The following is a 14,249-nucleotide window of genomic DNA, read 5'->3' on the forward strand; positions in this document are numbered from 1 at the left end:
CAGTTCTTCAGAAACTGAATGAAAGGTCAACTTAAAACACAAGCACATCTCAAGTACACCATTGGAAAAATAAGCCCTGAGCAACAGAGGAGTTAAGAAACAGAATCTTTAAGTACTTACTACAATATGTTACAATGCATACTGTAAACATTTGATACTATTAAATGAAAAAATCTGGTTCTGGTTCAGGATACGTACAGCACGATTGCAGTGATTCCAATCCTCTGGTGTTATGAAGTGGGCTGAATATTAAGGAATACAATAAATAGAAATGTGTCTTTATTGAAACAGATGTGTTGCTTCCAAAGCAAAGCCAAATTGAATCCTAATGAATAAACTGGTCTGCAGTCTGTATGTTAGAGATACTGGACAGGTTGATTTGAAGACACCAACTTCAACCAAACAACAAGAGCAGCACAATTGTAACGGTGTTCAGTCCAATTAATGGCACTGCAAAGAAAAACAGAAAGGGTATTAACAGTTTCTCAGCTAACGACAAACATAATATTGCATTAAGTGGAGAATAAACTTCAAGAACAAAAACATTGAAGATCATTTTCTGCATGCAAGCATACAAAGCAACAATTTCAGCAATGCATTTTATAAAGCAGGGGTAGAAACCTTATTGGCTCCACAGGCCTGATCCAGATTCTCTCAGGCCAAATTTGCTTATAGGAAAAAGCACTTTAATTTTGGATGCCCCTGCATTCCCATTTCAGCTCAAAAAGGTATGGCAGTGAAGGCAGGGGGTTGCGGTCAGAGTCTCACATGCTTCAGGGAAACTACAGCACTGAGTGGATAGGTTAGGGGAGGCAGGATCAGAAAGAAGCAATGATGCTCGTAAGATTGACAGGACACAGGGACAGCAGAGTAGAGAGACATTGGTGTTGCCACCACGTTAGTTTCTCATGGTTATAACTTATAAGCCTAGTAAATAAGTTAACAGCCTGTTTCTATTAGTCAGCTAGGCAGGATTAAATGTGAAGGTTTTTATCCTGGTTAGTGCAACATCATTTGTCCTGGTGTTGCACCAGTGCAACCAAACAGGAAGCTGCCCAGATGAAGCAACTCAGGACAATTTAAATTAGCCATCAGTGTGTAAAAGCCACAGTAATACTAGGTATATGGGGTACGGAACACAGTAAAACAAATCCACTCACAACAACATATTGCTAAAAATAACATTTTGTCCACCTTACCTCTCATAACTGTTCGTACAGATCGAATAAGGTTCATTAACTGTCCTTTAATTCCTGGCTCTTCTCCAAATCCTCCAATTCCCTGGTCTGTTCCCCAGCCAACTATAATTCAGAAATTTTATTTTTGTTAAGTAAACATGCAAATACATAATCTAAATTATCAGTCATATCAACCAAAAATGTATTTTACAAATACAAGCATTTTAAGCCCAAATATCAATAAATAGCAGACTTCTAACCTGTTTCAGCCCATTTGAAATTATAATTCAATCTGGATACATATTCTAGCAGGCATTTTAACTGCAGTTTGATTTTATAGCTTTGATTGATTTTTACTTTTTTGTATTGTATTTCTTGTATACCGCTTTAGAGACTATTGTAGTTAAGTGGTGTTTAAATAAATAAATGAAATAAATTTAATGCATCATGAGAGAAGCAAAACCACCAGAAACCAGAATTTCAGAAAACTGATTGTCTAGTATTTCCACCACTGATTAGAACCAATGATCGCAGCTGAAATATATGAAGCAAAACCTTCAAAGCACTTCAGCTTTGTGTAAGGTAAAGGTACCCCTGCCCGTACGGGCCAGTCGTGTCCGACTCTAGGGTTGTGCGCCCATCTCACTTAAGAGGCCGGGGGCCAGCGCTGTCCGGAGACACTTCCAGGTCACGTGGCCAGCGTGACGAAACTGCTCTGGCAAGCCAGCACCAGCGCAGCACACGGAAACGCCATTTACCTTCCCGCTATAAAGCAGTACCTATTTATCTACTTGCACTTAGGGGTGCTTTCGAACTGCTAGGTGGGCAGCTTTGTGTACTGCCCCCACAATGATTTGCTCAGAGTTTTCCTGATTTTGTTCCAAATCTTACCTCTCCTTACTGCTTCACTACCACAATTAACGAGATTACAAGGAACACCGATCTAAACCAGCACTCACAATTAGATTTCATCTGAGCAACCACAAACCCACATGAAGGTGATCTGAAACTAGAATGAGTGAGTTGGACAAGTGATTCAAACAACTGTAAGGCGGGGCGGGAAATAGCCAAAAAGATCTTGTAGGGAGAGGGTAATAAAAGTTGTAATTGAACTTTATGTGAAAAGTTCTGTATCATTCCACTTCAGCCTCCTTTATCATTAACTTAAAAAAGCTCCAGCCTACACTGGCTCATTTGGTACAGATGGCATTTCATACCCATTTTTTAAAAAACAACAACACTATCACTACTTTTCTGCATTGCTTTTACATTAACCTTTGAGACTGGGAGGCTAGAACCATTTCTTGATAACTATAGTGTGAGGTGAACTATAGTAGCAGCTCTACTATCAAGTTGCTTACTGAGAGCAACTATGCTGCACCCAGGGCAATACTGACAATCCACATCTGCTCCTACAGCACATCAGCTGCACCTGTAGCCACTCTGGTGCCAAAGCATAATACAGTCTGGATAAAGCAGGGTTTCCGAAACTTGGGTCTCCAGCTGTTTTTGGACTACAATTCCCATCACCCCTGACCACTGGGCCTGCTAGCTAGCAATGATGAGAGCTGTAGTACAAATTCAGATGGTAACCCAAGTTTGGGAAACACTGGGATAGGGGAGCGAGAAGATTCCCCTCTCCCCAATGACTCTGTTATGTTATTTGCGATACAAAAAATAAAATAAATGCCTTACACAAATAGTTGAATATATATTTTACCTGTCAGGGTTTACCTGGCAACATTCAAACAACAAGTATTATTTACAAATTCCTCCAGACAGCGCCTGCATGTAATCCCCACACATGGATGCTTTAGCTGAGATTCCTGCATGGTAGGAGGTTGCAAGGTATGACCCTTGGGATCCCTTCCAACTTTGCAATTCTATGAGCTGGAAGGAATTCCCGGGGGTCATCTAGTCCAACCCCCTGCAATGCAGGAAACTCAACATGCACCCTCCCTCAATCCACTTTGAAAAACGATACCAAGTCCCTGCTCAGCTTTACAGATGCGCTAGAAGTCTCTCTTATTGCTGCCCCACTAGGAGAATTATAATAATAGTAATAAGAATCCTATTCGCGCAAGAAGAATGGCAAATGAAATTAATGGACTATGCAGAATTAAATTAACAGGAAGGATTCGAAACCTGTGGGATCAGAGATTCTTAGAGGACTGGAGTAAATATCTGAACTATTTGAAAAGCAATTGTAATAAACAGATTACGCTAGTAGGACTGCAAGAAGTTCTGTAAGGAGGACTTTGTGAAATATTGCAAGGAAGATTTTGAAAAGAATTAGTGGTTAAGGGCGATTAAAAGTAATAGAGAAATAAAAAAATGCAGAATAAGTGAAAAAGAACGGGAAATCTTCAGAGGTTGTTGACGGAAGTCTAAAATACAGTGGTACCTCGGGTTAAGTACTTAATTCGTTCCAGAGGTCTGTACTCAACCTGAAACTATTCTTAACCTGAAGCACCACTTTAGCTAATGGGGCCTCCCGCTGCCGCTGCGCCTCCACTGCACGATTTCTGTTCTCATCCTGAAGCAAAGTTCTTAACCTGAAGCACTATTTCTGGGTTAGCGGAGTCTGTAACCTGAAGCGTATGTAACCCGAGGTACCACTGTATTCTGCAAGATAAGAAGCTATGTTAAATGATTGTTGGAATTGATGCGTGTGTGTGTGTATATGTATATATATCCTATTCGCAGGTTTCTCTGTCTTGGGGGCATTTGGCCGGGCCCCGTGAAGCCAGAACGATGGGTAGGAGGGCTCACTGGCCAGATCCATCAGGGCTCTTATTGTGCCTCCCAGGTCCTAGCCCTGCGCTCTAACCACTACTCCACACTGCCTCTCCCTACGAATGACTCGGCGCTGATCCTTATGATTAACGTCATGGCGACGTCTTAGGGATGCCACGTGGCCCCAGAAGCCCCACCTTCGGCCCGGGCCCTCCGCCTTCCTCCCCACAGACTGCGGATGAGGATGAGGCCAGGACCCCCCTCACCCTCTCCCGCCCCCCTTACGAGGCCTGGCCGACTCACTCCTGCGGAGGAAGCGCTCCTCATGCAGCACCGCGATGGCGTTGACGAAGAGCAGCGCGGCCTGCAGCAGCGAGTACAGCGTGAACGCCATCGCTGCCGCCGACGCGGCCGGGCGAAGCTCCTTCCTTCCTTTTTCACCTCAGGACGGTGAGGAGATGCAGCGGCAGCGGCAGCGCGAGCGCCGCCGTCCACGCGCATGCGCGAGACGTGGCGCCGGACGTAAAAAGAACCCTGAGCGAGCCGACAGAACTACAGCTCCCGTCGTCCCCCTCTTATTGGCCTATGCCGGCCGGGGCTGATGGGAAACGGAGTCCCACCGCCACCAAAGGCTGACAACCGCCCTGAAGTGACGTCAGAAGAGGCGCGTGGTTAGGTTGCTCCTCGCGGAGGAGTCGAAGGGAAGGGCTTGGTTTTCTTTTCCCGCCTTTTCCTCGCCCCTCCCGCTCCAGAGGGGGCGGGGCCAGGAAAGGGGCGGAGGCTCGATAAGGCGGCTGGCGCGGGAGGAGTCGTGGCCTCAGGACCCTGGGAGCGCGTTCACACGTGTACACGCGTCCGTTGAGGGGACTGGTGGTGAACGTTAATAAGCCACCTCGCGCTTGCTGTGAGGCGGGGCGTGGATATGTTAAGCCTACGAATAAAGACTATTACTATTTCATTACAGTACTTATAAAATGAGTTTGAGGATCATAGGGTGCTTTTACAGTTACAAAAACACAAAACAAGCAAAAAATACACATTTAAATAAATTAATACTCCTTCACAAGTGCTGGGCCGTGTCCTGTAACATCGCCTTCATTCGCTTTTGTTGCTAGTTTTTTTGGTACCCTTGTATTAGATCTAATTATATGGAAATGGCTTAATTTGGCTGTGTACTTTTCGATGTTTTATTTATTGCTTACGATTGCTGTTATATTTGTAATTGTGTATTTATTTTGAAGGTCGTAAGCGTTAAAAACTCAGGTCCCCTCAGTCGCTGTTCAGCCACGAGTAAACTATACTTTAACTCTCATATGCTTTTGAGGGTTTTCTGAGATGAGAGATACAGTATGTTCACTCGTGGTTGAACTAGGACCTGAGTTTTAATCCTAGTCAGCTTCTATATATGACTGGTTGATTGTGCATTCATCCTGATCTGTTTGTGGCCAGGTTTTTGACAGAAAACTCTGTCGTTTTTTGACAGAATTACAAGCCTGGTAGATGAAGGGAACGCAGTGGATGTAGCCTACCTTGATTTCAGCAAGGCATTTGACAAGGTGGCCCATGATTTTCTTGTAAAGAAGCTGGTAAAATGCGGTCTTGACTATGCTACCACTCAGTGGATTTGTAACTGGCTGACTGACCGAACCCAAAGGGTGCTCATCAATGGTTCCTCTTCATCCTGGAGAAGAGTGACTAGTGGGGTGCCACAGGGTTCTGTCTTGGGCCCGGTCTTATTCAACATCTTTATCAACGACTTGGATGATGGACTCAAGGGCATCCTGATCAAATTTGCAGATGACACCAAACTGGGAGGGGTGGCTAACACCCCAGAGGACAGGATCACACTTCAAAACGACCTTGACAGATTAGAGAACTGGGCCAAAACAAACAAGATGAATTTTAACAGGGAGAAATGTAAAGTATTGCACTTGGGCAAAAAAAAATGAGAGGCACAAATACAAGGTGGGTGACACCTGGCTTGAGAGCAGTACATGTGAAAAGGATCTAGGAGTCTTGGTTGACCACAAACTTGACATGAGCCAACAGTGTGACGTGGCAGCTAAAAAAGCCAATGCAATTCTGGGTTGCATCAATAGGAGTATACATCTAGATCAAGGGAAGTAATAGTGCCACTGTATTCTGCTCTGGTCAGACCTCACCTGGAGTACTGTGTCCAGTTCTGGGCACCACAGTTCAAGAAGGACACTGACAAACTGGAACGTGTCCAGAGGAGGGCAACCAAAATGGTCAAAGGCCTGGAAATGATGCCTTATGAGGAACGGCTAAGGGAGCTGGGCATGTTTAGCCTGGAGAAGAGGAGGTTAAGGGGTGATATGATAGCCATGTTCAAATATATAGAAGGATGTCACATAGAGGAGGGAGAAAGGTTGTCTTCTGCTGCACCACAGAAGCGGACACGGAGCAATGGATCCAAACTACAAGAAAGAAGATTCCACCTAAACATTAGGAAGAACTTCCTGACAGTAAGAGCTGTTCGACAGTGGAATTTGCTGCCAAGGAGTGTGGTGGAGTCTCCTTCTTTGGAGGTCTTTAAGCAGAGGCTTGACAACCATATGTCAGGAGTGCTCTGATGGTGTTTCCTGCTTGGCAGGGGGTTGGACTCGATGGCCCTTGTGGTCTCTTCCAACTCTATGATTCTATGATTCTAGGTTAGATTATGTTTGTCAAAGCAAGTGTTACCCCTGAGCTACACCCCCACACTTTAACTTTTCATTTTCTTGTCACTTTCCTAATTGTCTGATATTTCAGAGGACTAGACTTGTTGCACAAGAACTCCAGATCAGCTTTAATTGTTGCAACTTGAATTTGCTGGCATGTGATTGAATCCCACTCAAAAAGAGCAACGGTCTTGGAAGCACCCGCAGTGAACTTTGGCCAGCAGTATCAGGCTAATTTATATCACAAGATTATTGTGAAGATAAACGGGGGGTGGGGAGAACCATATCTTCTTCTTTGACGATCACTTGTAGCCTGGTAAGATTGTCTTCCATGAACACAGTCTGTAAGTAACTATGGAGGCCAATTCTGGATCCACACATCCTTCCACAGTGGGGACATAGGTTTCCAGGCAGAAGTTGATCAAATTGAGGGTTACCTAAACGTGCCTTCCTCTTAGCACGTTTCTCCCTTTCATCCTGAGTTCAAGTGTCTTCAAAGCCCATGACACCTTTGGTAAAGGCTGTTCTCCAATTGGAGCACTTGCAGGCCAGTGTTTCCCAGTTGTCAGTGTTTATACTGCATTTTTTTTTTTAGATTTGCCTTGAGAGAATCTTTAAACCTCTTTTGTTAACCACCAGCATTACGTTTTCCATTTTTAAGTTCGGAATAGAGTAGTTGCTTTGGAAGATGATAATCAGGCATCCGCACAACATGACCAGTCCAACGAAGTTCATGTTGAAGAATCATTGCATTGACACTCGTGATCTTTGCTTCTTCCAGTACACTGGTATTAGTCTTCCCAAGTGATGTGTAATTTTTTTCAGAGACACCATTGATGGAATCTTTCGAGGAGTTGGAGATGGTGTTTATAAGTGGTCCATGTTTGTCCAGCTTTTCCAGGTCATGTGTCCAGCACCACTAAACCATATCTGGTGCAATGTGCCAGAGCACATGGAAACGCCGTTTACCTTCCCGCCGCAGTCAGGTTGCATACAAGCATACAGTCAGGTTGGACACCTTGGAGGAAATGTGAAATTAAACTGCCTATCAGTTTCTTCAGATTTCTCAGTTTTTAGCATTATGAGCCAGAGCGTATTTCCCTCCATTAAGCCATTCATAATTTTATAAATGTTTTCAGTGTCTTACCTTAGTCATTGGGTTGTTTGTTTGTTTGTCCAAGCCCAAGCATGGACATAGCTCTAAGCCAAATGATGGCTTAGCTCCAGATAGCATGGTAGCAGGAGGACCAAGAGAGAAGAGATGTAACCACAGTTTTACATTCACACATGGTGTGATCCAGGTCATAGAGAAGGGACTCTAATTCTTGGATCATTTTGGTTGGTTCTGTAAGAGATGAGATTTCTATCTTTATTTTCATGGCTCTCTACACACAGGTGAGATTTCCAAAGCACGGAGAACATGTCCTTTCAGTATTGATTGTTATTTTGAAAGTGTAAGACATTTTACTATGCACTTAAACTAGAAAGAAAAATTGCAACCTAATTAATGTGCATGTGTTCATTCCTTAATGACTGTGTAGGTTGGGGTTTTTAAAAAAACAAACCAACACACACACATTCACTTTAAGTAGCTAGCATTACTATTATAGCTTTGTAGCTGGTTAATTTGATTATTGTCTCTCTCAATATTTTTCATTTTTAGGGACGCTGTGGTCTAAACCACTGAGCCTCTTGGGCTTGCCGATCAGAAAGTTGGCGGTTCGAATCTGCATAACAGGGTAAGCTCCTGTTGCTCTGTCCCAGCTCCTGCCAACCTACCAGTTCAAAAGCACACCAGTGCAAGTAGATAAATAGGTACCGCTGCGGCGGGAAGGTAAATGGCATTTCCATGCACTCTGGCACATTGTACCAGAAGCGGTTTAGTCGTGCTGGACACATGACCCGGAAAAGCTGTCTCCGAACAAACACGAAAGCTAGATGAGTGCCACACCCCATAGTCATCTTTGACTGGACTTAACTGTCCAGGGGTCCTTTGCCTTTACCTTTTACTATTACAGCTTTGTAGCTGGTTAATTTCACCATTGTCTCTCTTAATATTTTTCATTTTGCTGCCGATGTAAATAGAGTTTCAAATAGTAATTAAAAAACTCATCAGGTTCTAATTGTTATTTACCTAAAATGCAGGTGTCAAGATTAATAATTGATTCCAAGCTAAAACAATTATGTTTTGTGTTATATCAACTGTGTGTGGCCTCTGGGCACTACTGTAATACAGATAACAAACCAAATAATAACTGGAGCTCAGGGATACTATACAGCTAGTGATGCATAAATAGACAATTTTTTCTCACTTATATTTTCCATTTTGATTGGTGGCAGGCTTCTGATTTGCATCATCGCTGTGATTTTATTTCGCAGTAATCATACAGTATATGAACGCCTTAATTCTGAATGGTTGACAGGTTTTATTACCCTATCAGAGCACAATGCCTGGCAATATTGCTGTGCTTTCATAGCAGCTATGAAATCCTTCTGTTTTGATCGGAAGGCTTGTATAGCAGTGCAAACAGAGGACAAGGACAGTGAAACATGGGCTGCATTGTGTTTTGTGTGAGCGGACTCCTGTGTACAGGGAACTTGCAACTTACACGCATTTAACTTGTGCGCATTCAGTTTTACGTGCTTGGCAATTTAAAAAATAAAAGAAAATGGGATGGGCATCGGGGCGGGGGAGCTTTGGCAATCCCACCCACCCTTGAACCATTGAAGTTTTGACTATATGTGATTTTTGGCTTTAGGTGCTAGCCTAAAGTGTGGTGTAGTGTGGTGTGTGTGGTGTAGTGGTTAAGAGTGGTAGACTCGTAATCTGGTGAACCGGGTTCGCTTCCCTGCTCCTCCACATGCAGCTGCTGGGTGACCTGGGGCCAGTCACACTTCTCTGAAGTCTCTCAGGCCCACTCACCTCACAGAGTGTTTGTTGTGGAGGAGGAAGGGAAAGGAGAATGTTAGCCGCTTTGAGACTCCTTCGGGTAGTGATAAAGCGGGATATCAAATCCAAACTCTTCTTCTTCATCCCTGAAATGTAACCCTGTGCTGCCAAATACAGCAGTTCTTTCCAAGTATATCAGGACAAAAGGAATGAGGAGGTGGAAGGGGAACCAAAACCGTTTTATTAACAAACAGCAGGCATACAAAACATAACATAAAAACATACCCGACAGGGGCTACCCAGTCTCTCCTTCAGCTGCCCGGAGCCCCAGATAGACCAGCAGGAGAAAGACCCCGACTGTCGATCTCCCAGCATCAGGTTCTTTGATCTGGGTAGAAGCTCCCTGGGCCCCTCCCACCTATGGCTTTTATAGCCTGCCTAGATGTAACCAAGTGCACTTGGCATTACTCATGATTAGCCATTACCCTGAGATGAAACTAATACAGAGTGGCTGAGAGTCTCCCACTACCTGCAGCCTGCCATCCAGCCACCACTTGCGACACAGAAGAACCCAAGAAACTCCTGACAGGTGTGTGAAACACAAGAATCAAACTGGGGATGTTAAAGGGAAAGGGACATGCCACCTAACTCCTCAAAATACAATTGTCTTCTGCACTTCCACTACAAACCCCAGCGTAAATGGAGAGTTGCCTGTACCTTGAACAAGGTAATCACATATTTCTAGGGTGTTTTTTTTAAGGTAATCCAAGTGTTTTTGGTATTCTACTTGAACTGTATAATACTTTTGCTCCTAGAGTTTTTTTCCTAAGTGACAATAAGCATGTCTTTTGCCCAGTTTTGCAGCATTAAAGTGCATGCATGGTCCAGTGTCATATGATTAAGGGCCACCTGAGACTGCAAGTTTTATTATGCGTGATTTCTGCAACGTGCATTGTACCAGTGGCGGATTTATTCTGATTTAGTTTGTTCTGCTTCCCCAATTCTACCCCGTCATTGATGCAGAGGGGCTATAGTGTAACAAAATCGGGGCGGGTGGTGGTGGTGGCCGGGATAAACCAGAACATTTGTTGTACAAAAAGTCATGGGATTTCAGCAGGATGTTATGAGATCTGCACTGACTGTAAATGAAGCAGGATGACTGCCCCAAAACCTGTGCAGATGCCACTCCAGCAGGATGAAGAGTACACATCTGAGCTGGAGGGGCTCTGACTCTACAACAGAGACACAATTTCAATCAATTAACACCTTGCCAACAAAGGTCCGTATAGTTAAAGCTATGGTTTTCCCAGTAGTGATGTATGGAAGTGAGAGCTGGACCATAAAGAAGGCCGAAGAATTGATGCTTTTTAATTATGGCGCTGGAGGAGACTCTTGAGAGTCCCATGGACTGCAAGAAGATCAAACCTATCTGAAGGATGCTGAAGGAAATCAGCCCTGAGTGCTCACTGGAAGGACAGATCCTGAAGCTGAGGCTCCAGTACTTTGGCCACCTCATGAGAAGAGAAGACTCCCTGGAAAAGACCCTGATGCTGGGAAAGATTGAGGGCACAAGGAGAAGGGGACGACAGAGGATGAGATGGTTGGACAGTGTTCTCAAAGCTACCAGCATGAGTTTGACCAAACTGCGGGAGGCAGTGGAAGACAGGAGGGCCTGGCGTGCTCTGGTCCATGGGGTCACGAAGAGGCAGACATGACTAAACAACTTAACAACAACAACAACAAATATTCATGTTAAGTATTTCGTGTGTTGTTTCATTCTGTTTCCAATGCACATAGCCTGCCTGGCATGCATTTGTGGTTCTACAGCTTCTACAGATACACTAATGACTTACTAGGTAGAACTGAGAAACGTGCGGAGAACAATATTTCAGTCATTTCTCCCAGTTTCAACCTACTTCAAAAGGCTGCTGTGAGAATAAAATGGGAGAGCAAAGGACCATACTGGTTGCCTTTGCTTGTTGGAGGCAGGGCAGGATATAAATGCAATAAATTACAGTACTCCCTCCGTGTAACATTTTTCAACGTATAGTGTGTCCTAACATCACTATACTATGGGTTTCCTCCCACTGCCAGCAGCTGCTGATGATATGGAATGAGGTTGGGGAAACAAGCAGCAAAATGATGTCTGGAGGAAAGGTAAGACGTACCTGACATTACAGAGAGTATAGCCTCTTTTCTCCATATAAAGGAGTGTTTATGTACTATTCCCTCCGATAAGCACATTCTTCTTCTTTTGCAGGTTCATCAGTGCAAGGAGACCCTACTTTAAGAAATTCAGCCGAGTGCCATAAACGATGGCAGAGGCACACACAGAGCTAAGTTATATTTGCTCTCCTCGATACACATGTGTGAATCCCATTAGTGTAAATGGGATATAAATGTGTATATATTGAGAGTAAGATAGACTCACAAGAAAGGAGGGACAGGTATCGGAACTATCTGGAAAACACAGCATTATAAGATGGAGCATGCGTGTAGAAATAAACAATGTTTGTTCTAGAAAGCTCCAGTTGTTATTAGGATAGATAGTATTATCCAAGCTTACCAATGTATTTGAGTTACGTAGCATTCTGCTTAGATTTCAGATGATTTTTCCCGTGGCTTCATATGGTGGCTTTGAGATGCTGCCAGTGTCCAAAATTAACATGCTTGAAGGAAGAATTTTACCAGCTGGCAGTTCTCAATTGTACCTCGAATCAAGCTCCGCTGAAATTCTTCATTTATTCATAATTAAAGCCCAGGCATATTATGAGTGTGTGTGCCCATTTTGTGCCTGCCCGGTCGACATTAATTAAAGTAGGCATTCTGACTTGGTGGCTGCTGGTAGCACAAGCTCACAATGTGAATCTCAAATGAAACTGGAAGTGACAACTTTTAAAAACGGGATGCGGGTGGCGCTGTGGTCTAAACCACAGAGCCTAGGGCTTGCCGATCAGAAGGTTGGTGGTTTGAATCCCTGCTACGGGGTGAGCTCCCGTTGCTCGGTCCCAGCTCCTGCCAACCTAGCAGTTCGAAAGCACATCAAAGTGCAAGTAGATAAATAGGTACCACTCCGGCAGGAAGGTAAACGGCGTTTCCGTGCGCTGCTCTGGTTCGCCAGAAGCGGCTTAGTCATGCTGGCCACATGACCTGGAAGCTGTACACCAGCTCCCTCGGCCAACAAAGCGAGATGAGCGCCGCAACCCCAGAGTCGTCTGCTACTGGACCTAACGGTCAGGGGTCCCTTTACCTTTACCTTGGCTCCTGGGCAGTTAATATATGTAATTTGTTGTTTGTGTCTGGCCAACATGGCATTCTTAGGCACACATGGGCACAGTGGTACTCTGGAGATATTCCCGTAATCACGAGATGGTGAGGGTGTGTTTGGATTTGATATCCCGCTTTATCACTACCCTAAGGAGTCTCAAAGCGGCTAACAATCTCCTTTCCCTTCCTCCCCCACAACAAACACTCTGTGAGGTGAGTGGGGCTGAGAGACTTCAAAGAAGTGTGACTGGCCCAAGGTCACCCAGCAGCTGCATGTGGAGGAGCGGGGAAGCGAAGGGTGGTTATCTTGTTTCCCCTTGACAAGTACATAAAACTAAAGGACAAAGTTATGCCCTTTTCCACTTTCTCTTTCAGCTCTATGTGCTTTCCAAGGCTTGTGGATCAGTCCAATCCAGATCCTTCGCAAAAAAAAAAATGTTTGTGCACATCCTCTTTCTCTCTCTGTATGTGTGAGATCTGGGAGAGTTGTTGACCAGAGATGGCAACATCCATGACATTAACTCAAAAATTTAAATCTGCCTACAGACCTAAAAAGTATGGTGACTTCTGCAAACCACTCTTTCAAGAACCTTGTCCAAGAAGGGGAGACTGGCAACTGGCCGGTAATTACTCAGATTTTCCAAATCTAGAGAGGGTTCACTGAGGAGTGGTTGTATCACTGCCTCCTTCAGGCAGGCAGGGAGCACCCCCTCTCGCAAGGAATTAATCACCACCCTACCCCGGCCAGTTGTCCCCTCCCTCCTAGTTATTATATAGCCAGATATATACTGTATTTTTCGCTCCATAAGACGCACCTGACCATAAGACGCACCCAGTTTTTAGAGGAAGAAAGGGGAAAAGCCCCGTTTTTTTGAGGATCAGCTCAAAGTTGTGCGGCTTCTGTTGCAAAGGGAAAAAATCCTGTTTTTATGGGGTTCAATTCACAGTTCTGCAGCTTCTTTAGGAAAGGAAAGGGAGCCATTTCTACAGTTTCCAGACAGCTAATCTAATCAGCCAGTCACATGTCGCTGGAAAAACAAATGGACTCTGTCTGCAGAACATTCAAAAATGGAGGCCTGGGCAAGGGGCTGGAAAGGGAGCCAGCGATCAACCACACATTTACTCCATAAGACGCACAGACATTTCCCCTTACTTTTTAGGAGGAAAAAAGTGCGTCTTATGGAGCAAAAAATACGGTAGTCCAGTATATCTGAAGGAGCGTCTCCACCCCCATTGATCTACCCAGACACTGAGGTCCAGCACCGAGGGCCTTCTGGCGGTTCCCTCACTGTGAGAAGTCAAGTTACAGGGAACCAAGCAGAGGGCCTTCTCGGTAGTGGCACCCGCCCTGTGGAACGCCCTCCCACCAGATGTCAAAGAGAACAACAACTACCAGACTTTTAGAAGACATCTGAAGGCAGCCCTGTTTAGGGAAGCTTTTAATATTTGATGTATTACAGTATTTTAATATTTTTTTGGAAGCCGCCCAGAGTGGCT

General features: G+C 44.5%; 1 protein-coding gene across 1 annotated transcript; it reads right to left on the reverse strand.

The window, feature by feature from the left end:
• Positions 1 to 92: 92 nt before the first annotated feature.
• On the reverse strand, positions 93 to 4,495 carry IER3IP1 (immediate early response 3 interacting protein 1). The gene is made up of 3 exons (XM_083575955.1): positions 4,218 to 4,495; positions 1,200 to 1,301; positions 93 to 450 (listed from the first exon to the last, which is right to left on the reverse strand). The coding sequence occupies exons 1-3, from the start codon at positions 4,306 to 4,308 to the stop codon at positions 395 to 397; spliced, it is 249 nt and encodes an 82-aa protein (XP_083432081.1). The 5' UTR covers positions 4,309 to 4,495; the 3' UTR covers positions 93 to 394.
• Positions 4,496 to 14,249: the final 9,754 nt, after the last annotated feature.

The sequence above is a fragment of the Podarcis filfolensis genome (genome assembly GCF_964270895.1).
Source record: "Podarcis filfolensis genome assembly, chromosome: 11".
Taxonomy (NCBI): Eukaryota; Metazoa; Chordata; class Lepidosauria; order Squamata; family Lacertidae; genus Podarcis; species Podarcis filfolensis.